Source organism: Cupressus sempervirens, chromosome 6 (genome assembly GCF_028749045.1).
Source record: "Cupressus sempervirens isolate cs-2001-9-10 chromosome 6, ASM2874904v1, whole genome shotgun sequence".
NCBI classification, from domain to species: domain Eukaryota; kingdom Viridiplantae; phylum Streptophyta; class Pinopsida; order Cupressales; family Cupressaceae; genus Cupressus; species Cupressus sempervirens.
The window spans coordinates 365,831,579-365,839,432 of NC_143123.1; the positions used below are offsets into that span (position 1 = coordinate 365,831,579).

General features: G+C 39.1%; 1 protein-coding gene across 1 annotated transcript; it reads right to left on the bottom strand.

Moving 5' to 3' along the window:
* Positions 1–4,165: 4,165 nt before the first annotated feature.
* On the bottom strand, positions 4,166–7,615 carry LOC149552602 (uncharacterized). Its single transcript, XM_089789802.1, has 2 exons — positions 5,470–7,615; positions 4,166–4,948 (listed from the first exon to the last, which is right to left on the bottom strand). Exons 1-2 carry the CDS (start codon positions 7,480–7,482, stop codon positions 4,529–4,531), a joined length of 2,433 nt encoding a protein of 810 aa, XP_089645928.1. The 5' UTR covers positions 7,483–7,615; the 3' UTR covers positions 4,166–4,528.
* Positions 7,616–7,854: the final 239 nt, after the last annotated feature.

The following is a 7,854-nucleotide window of genomic DNA, read 5'->3' on the forward strand; positions in this document are numbered from 1 at the left end:
CCTACTCATAAATAGGTTGGGAGACAAAACTTGGGATGGGATAGTTTAACCTGTCCCTTCCTCTCCAAATCTGCCAAACTCTTTCCAAGGTCATTAGAAGGGGTCACAAATGAGATAAGACTAAATATTTGACTCATGTTAGGCCCCCAACCCATAGACAACCTATGTAGGGTCACCAAAAACACATAAATAACAAAAAAAGAAGACTTTTTGACCTTCTTAAAATCACATATATGATTGAATTCAAAGTACTCTTTTATGATACAATTTACCATTCAATTCACAATTTGAATACAACATGACTTTACCCAAAGCATTAAACGCATACCTATTCCACATTACAATTATCCAACACATTAAATGCATACCTATTCCACATTACAATTATGAAGCTTTATCCCCTCTATATGGGCTAAGCTTGGTTTCACATAGCTAGATCACTCAAGGTCACCTAGATGCCTCCAAATTCCATGGGTCAAGGAATGTAGTGCCTCTCCCATTTTATTTTTGTAAGTAATCCTAATGGATGCAACCTTCACGATCTTGCTTTGTAAGTGATCATGATTGGGACCCATGAGTGGTCTACACCCTTGAGGTGATTTGATTATTGTTTCATTAGTTGGTTGTTTATGCTTATGCTTGATTGATGAGATTATGGTTCAGGATTATCAATGTATATTGTTGGATTTATTGTGATGTGCTTATGCTACAAATTTTTACATTGTTCTTGCAATAAACTTTTATTATGGTGCAAATGAATGATTATTTTAATGAAATTAATTAAATGATTATTTACGCAATTTCATGCATTGTAGTTGTCTATATTATTATCATGCATCTACACTTGATCAAGTTGTTTATTGTGCATGATTTATGTTTCCAACAATGGCACATGGAGTTAGTGGTTTGACCATTCATATCTAGTCAATGTTGTTCCTATATGGGCAACATATCCTATTTGATTAAAATAATAAACCCTTGAGCTAATTGGTAAATTCAAGTTTATTATGGATTTGTGACTTGAATCGTGAGCATGTCTATGCATATAGGAATCCACAGTGATCACAGAATTTATTAAAATATTATGATTCAATAGTTTAATGGGAATTTAATATTTGATTTAATTTATTTTAATTTAATGGTTAATTTGTCATAGTTAAATTTCAAGGAATTGAAATTGCCATATTTATTTGGGTTAAGGGAGCCAATTAGATTATTTAATTTAAATAATCTAACTTATATTTCACTTTGTAAAAAGTGCTTATATTGGCTGAAAGTGAGTTTATTTTGACTTCTCACTTTGGAAATTCAAGATTTTGGAGCCAATCCTCCAAAACTCTCTTGTGAGCATTTGAGAATTGGTTTGTTGTGAGAGCTAAGCTCATAGGATCAGAACAAGAGTATGCTCATTGGTTTTAGAGCAGGAAACTCCTCCTTTGCCAAGTGTTTCATCACTATTGACATCTCCATTATTTGTAGCACATGTTTCCATTTTAGTTCCTTTTGGTTGTGAGGTAGGGCCTTCTTGTTTTAATAATTTTGGCTTATTTTGGTTTCTATTTTCAATTTCTTTGTAGTTGGAGGTTGAGAACTAGTGTTCCCTTGCATTTTCATATGTTTATTTGGCCTAGTTGGGCATGTGTGAACAAACTGGAGTTTTCAACTTTGGAATTTAGAAGTTTTGTGCTGTTATACTAGCCATTTTTGCATGCAAGCTTGGAACTTGATTCTTATTTGATTTTTGGGACTTTGGGAACCATTTAGATAATGGGTTTTAATTTCATCAAATTTTGATGTCAAATTTTTAGCAATTTTTACATCGCCTTATTTTTTTTGCAACCCAGTTGTCTTCAGTATTGTTTGGCACTTGTTTTGGTCTTGGATTTGGAATGTATGGTAGGTTTCCAATCCAATCATGTTTTCACTTTGTCTTAATTGGCTTTTGTGTGGAATCCATACTCTCAGATTTAGGCTAGTTGAGTGAGTTCATGACGTTTGGTGTTTTGTTGCCTTATTGGGATTCATGTAGAATCCATATTCTTGGATATAGGCCAGTTGAGTGACATCGTTAGCCTGGATTCATTGTTGCATTTCTCATATCTAACTCTTGTGTTGGCATTATGTGATTACATTCAAGAAGTTGGTTGTGCCCACACACAAGCACATGCATGTGCATATGTTGGGGTCAAGATTACAAGACCCAAACTCCTAGATTTAGGTTGGTTAAGGGATTGTTCATTTGGGGGTTGGGTTGGGAACTTGCATTACCTACAAGAACTTATCATGTGATGACCATTGGTATGTAGGGTAGGCAATGGAGTGGCTTCTCTTATTACCTTGGACTAGGGCCAACAAGGTAACATAAAAAGGTTTTAAATAAGTGATAACCAAATTAACTATGGGGTAATAAAACTTAATTAAGATAAGTGCACACCTAACATTGTCTAATGCATTGACGCAAGGGTGTGTGATGTATGTACATTCTGCAGTCTTCTGCGAAAGTTGTTGCAAGGGCATGGTGTGATGGTTTATCGAGGGATTCATTTTGCACCAAGTATGTGGCCTCCTGAGGGAGTTGATTTACCATATCAATTTATCGTGGGCTTTTTGATGCCAAGTGATCTACACTCCACTTGAGTCCCTACATAGTGATCCTTAATGGGTTTGACCACTGACTTGATGCACTGCATTGTCTTCATGATCGTATAGATGTTGGTATCATGCTCTTGATTCTAGTGTGTGAGTTTAGCCATGTTCCCTATTTTATTATCTTAAATATATGTTTCATTTTTGCACTTGGTTACTTTATGTTGTTGTTAAGTAACTCATCTTAAGAAAAAAATCATCCAGTGCATGTTTTATCCTTGTGTTCCAAGGATCTCCGAGTGGGGCATTACAAGTAAGGTTAACCTATGATTCTAGATCACACATGAGTTCAACTACTAGGATCAAAGAGTCAAAGCAATAAAAGTAGTATACACATACACACATTCTTTGTAAATGTTGAATATAAAATTACATTCCCAGCTTACATTTTCACTTATTAATGCTCATGGATTTATCTTATGAAAAATAATAAATCAAATTCAATTCAAATACACTTATTTACAATACGACTCCACTTCCATATCCAATTGATCCAATTGTATTCATGCATTTTAAATAAATGTTGCATGTTTAATTCTTACTATATCATTTTCAATTAACAAAATAATTAATAGATTCATATAAGTAATCATCATAAATATTGAATTAGAACCAGTTCCAAGTATATATTCTACCTAGAAATTATGCATTCAATCTGAAGGTTCTTCTCAAGGGAATTGTTCATAAGATGAAAATCAATATAGAGTATATATAATGATATCATCATACAAAATATATGATAAAAATATATGACACACCTATATTCATATGACAATGGGCAACACCCTAATGGGGTGATGGTTCTTATAAGGATTCTTATGATAAGAATGATTGGACATGAATATACGACAGTGTTGTCTAGTAGATACAAAGGTCATATTGTTTCTCTTGTTCCTCATCTTTTTGCTACTCTAGACATCCTTGGTATTCAAGTTGATAAAGGTAAAAGCGTTGGACGATGTTGGATCTATTTAGTGTGCTAATAGCTTTATTGATAAAAAACCTTTGAAAACAAGGAAGATGGTGCTATCACTCTTCATTTTATGCTTCTCATTCTTTTGTAAGTGTGGGCGCTTATTGGAGCATTATGTTGATTAGAATGTTTAGCCTTTGATGAAAAACAATAACCTCATAAATGATAATAATATAAGAATTTAGAGGAAATATCGTAGATAAATAATCTCCACCCCCCCACCCGCCCCAAATAATAATGACATCTACCTCCCCAAAGCAAATGTGTTAATGGGGTTGCCATAGTGGGGCCACCTGCCTCCACCCCCAACAATTATTGAAGATTAATTTAGGGGCTACGTCTATTGTCCCCCACACTTTTATATATATGATTAATTTATAATATTAATTTAAATATAATTATATATTAAACTTATATTAACTTATTGAATGATTAAGTCAAAAATATTATATTTTTCTATTACTTTATTTCAGTCGTCTATTAAAAAAAAAAAACAAAAAAAACTAGCTTTTGATATGGTCTAATATCTATAAGTTAATCCCCAAATAAAACAATATTTCTGAACTATATTCAATCATCTCGAACACTTCTTATTTGGTGAAAAAGTTTCCCTACATGATTGGAACGAGTCGATTTACACCCTGAAACTTAGGAGTGGTACTGATCGGGATATACCGCCATTATTTCAACGATTGTGTTGGTTAAAGTATTAAATCTGACAAGCTGCGTGTTCTACCAGGGAAACCCAGAATTATTTATGTGAAAAATCTGGTCCAACATTATTGGTATATAAGACCATTTCGGTCTGTAACTCAAAGCTTCGGTTATGTCACTTTCAGTTGGAACCCTGATTGAAACTCTATAAATAGTGCAGACGTCTTATGGAATCGCAATTTATATAGAAATCTATTAAGCAGAGAGCAATATTAAGGCGGTGTGTGTGAGAGAATGAATGGCGATGCGGTGTCTGGCAAGGCCGATGCTCCCTGATAAGATACTGTACCTCTCTATCTCTGACGTCGTTTCCATCACCTTCTCCATGGCGGCCTTCAATACTAGTTTTTCCATGCCAAAACATTCTTTCTCCTTTTGCAGCACTGAAATCACAAGCTCAATGCAAAACCTCCTAATGTTGGGAAAGCTCGTGGATGGACGCGGGTGGCTTCGCAAGATCTCCACCAAATGCATTAGAAACGCATCCTTTGTCGTCCCTGCCTCTTCAAATGCAAAATCCATGTCTGTTTTGCTCAGAAATTTGAAGATTTGAGCCGCCAGTCCTATGCTGGCTTCCTGAAACGTGCCCTGTTCTTCCAGTACAAGCTTCGCCACCTGAAATATGGCGTCAAATACATTAGCAGAGAGCAATATTGACCTGTGGAAAGCTTCAGTTTGTGTTACAGAGTGAACAATATTTTCTCCAGTGTTGTTTTCTGTCAAAAATCTATTCTTTTTTCTGAAACTTTGGAAATTTGAAGTTTGTTCTGTTCATCCAGCAGAAGCCTCAGCACCTGAAATATGGCGTTAGTAGATAGCAATTACCGTGTATCTGTAGAAAGCTTAAGTTTGTGTTACTGAGAGTGAAAAATTCGTTTCTCTAATGTTGTTTTGTGAATTACAACTCGTTCTTGTGAAATTTTGAAAATTAAACTTCTACTCTGTTCTTTTGGCATGGGAAGGTAAAAGGGAAATACTTCTGCAAGTTACAAGCTATGCCAGATGGGACTACTTCTTCGGCCGGATCTCCCATTAGAAATATTTTGGACATGTCCCTATTTCTTTGGCCAGACTTCACACAAGAAATATTTTTGAGCGCGAGAGGAAATAAAGGAAGAATAAGTGAAGAATTTTACCTTCGTCGCTGCAGCAGAGACTTCCCTTTGTTGCTCATGATCTGTTTCGGCGTACTCGCAAATGTTGCGAAGGATTCTTGCTGCGTGTACACCCTGAGAAGGATCACTTAGCGCAGCGATCAGCATTGTGATCACATTGTCGCAGTCGCCAGATTGACTGAGTTTAAGTTTCATCATTGCTCGGCAGTTTTGTTTATTTTCAAGAGAGAGCAGGGTGAGGGCTTCACCGGCCTTGGAAACCAGCTTCTCTGTCTCCTCATCACTGTGCATGAAAAACAGAGAAAAAAGAGCATTCATAACTCCGCCGGTGCTTCCGATGCTCGCTCTGCCCTCATCTTCCATAGAAAGGTTCGCCAGAGTCTCAGCAGCTAGGGTTTGGAGCTGCACATGATCGAACCCTCGGTACAAAAGAACATCTCTTAGATTGCTTACCGCGAAGACAATTTCCAGGATCTCTTTTCTCAGCACTTCCCCTGCTGCACCCTTAATGCTAGCAAGTATTTTCAGCAAATGCAGAGACAGATTTACATTTTGAATCCGCGCTTCGGACTCAAAATTTACCTTCATCTCTGTAAATTCAACAATTCTGGCCAAGAGTTTTTCGTTGCTTCCAATCTTGCTACAATTTCCAGGGTGCTTTGCTAGATTATTGAGGATCTGAAGCCCTAGCAGAGTAAACCCTAAGTAGTCATACGGCTCGATTTCCAGTTGCGGTGCACGAAGCAATGAAGTAATCGAGTGCAAAGCTCCAGGGATCCGCGCTACTCGAAGAGAATACCGCTTCTCTCGTACAAGACAAGAAATAATCTCGGCCGCCGCTCTGCGAATCTCTTGCTCGCGTGGGTTTCTCCAATTCAGCATTTCGACAAGGCGGCCGATCAGATCCGGCAGAGCTCCAATCGTCCTCACCGTCTCTTGCTCGAAGCGATGGTCCCTCAAAAACGAAGATAACAGCCGCGCGCCGGTCATCTGAGCGTGGGCTGAACCGGACTTGAGAAGCTCTACGCTAAAGGACACCAAATCCATCTTCAAACCGTCGAAAATGCTGCCATTGACGCACCGAGAGTAAGCGTCGTAGAAAAATCGTCGAACCGCGGGAATTTCCGGGGGATCGAACCCGTACTCCTGATTCACCTCGACTAAGAGTTTTCCCCCAATAATCTTCCACTGCCAATAGGCCTTCTCCAGAAGGAACAAAATCGCCTCGGCCATCGACAGCCCGTAGAAGATATTCAAGGCGGATCTCCGATTCTTCTTATCGCTGCCCGACACCACGCCAAAGTCCTGCCCGGCGAGTCTGTACACAGACAGCGCCACGCATATCATGGCGGACAACACCTGTGACCAAAATAGTATCTTGCTCACCTTCTTCGAAGCAGAGAGCCACCCGCCATAAGGCAGCAACCGAACATTCGACGAAGACCATCGATGATCAGAACAATTTGCACGCTGTGGCGCTCCGCCATTATTGCTGTTATTTTCTTCCCCTTCGAAGCCCCAAAACGGTCTCAAAATAGGTTGAAGAAATGTGCAGGAAGCCCTGTAAAACCTGCAGCTCGCCATTTTGGCGTCCTTTCTGAGATCCGCCATTGACAACGTGGTCTCGTGCTGCCATTCGAGCTCGTGGCTGCGGCTGAAGATGCGTGTGCTTTCAATAACGAGTATTGTCGTGATGAACCAGAAATCCGCCTTTTCTAAAGTGATTGCAAAGCCTCCGAGGAGAACAACGGTGGCCCAGATGAATCCCAGAGTTCCCAGCACGCTCGCGGCCTTCTCCAAAAGGGCCAGCCTCAAAGCAAACAGCGTTATTTTCTTCTCAGGCGGCTCTTCTCTTTTGAATCTTGCCTGTGATTCCGATTCTTCGAAACTAGTACTCCATGAATCGTGCTTTTCTTCATGAGCTTCTCGTTCGGCTGGGTTTCTCATATTGATCCGAACGCTGTTTTCTGCCTGGTTATTGCCAGGAAGGTCGCCAATGGCTGACAGCATAGGTCCCGGATTATTTTGAGCCATACTGTTTGTGGGAAACGGATGTTCTGCTCGGCCATATTTATGTGATCTGGTTGCAACACTCGTTGCTTTTCACATATCCTCTGAAAATAATGTTGTCATCAATTTGTGTCTGTTAAGGCACTCATGGATTCCTTGCACGTTATTGAAGGCCAACATATCTTCTGCTCTGTTCTTGGACTTGAAGTAGAAGGACAGAGAAACAATTTAACGAAATAACGGCGTGTGCATTAGAGAAAAAGCGTGCGGAGTATGAAGAAGAGTGAAGCAACGGCGAAATGTGTGTCGTTCACGTTGCTCTGTGCTCAGCTTTCAAATACCGAGGACATTAAAAAAAGATGAAAACAGGGAAAGCCACAACCGCCAGTCGCTTTC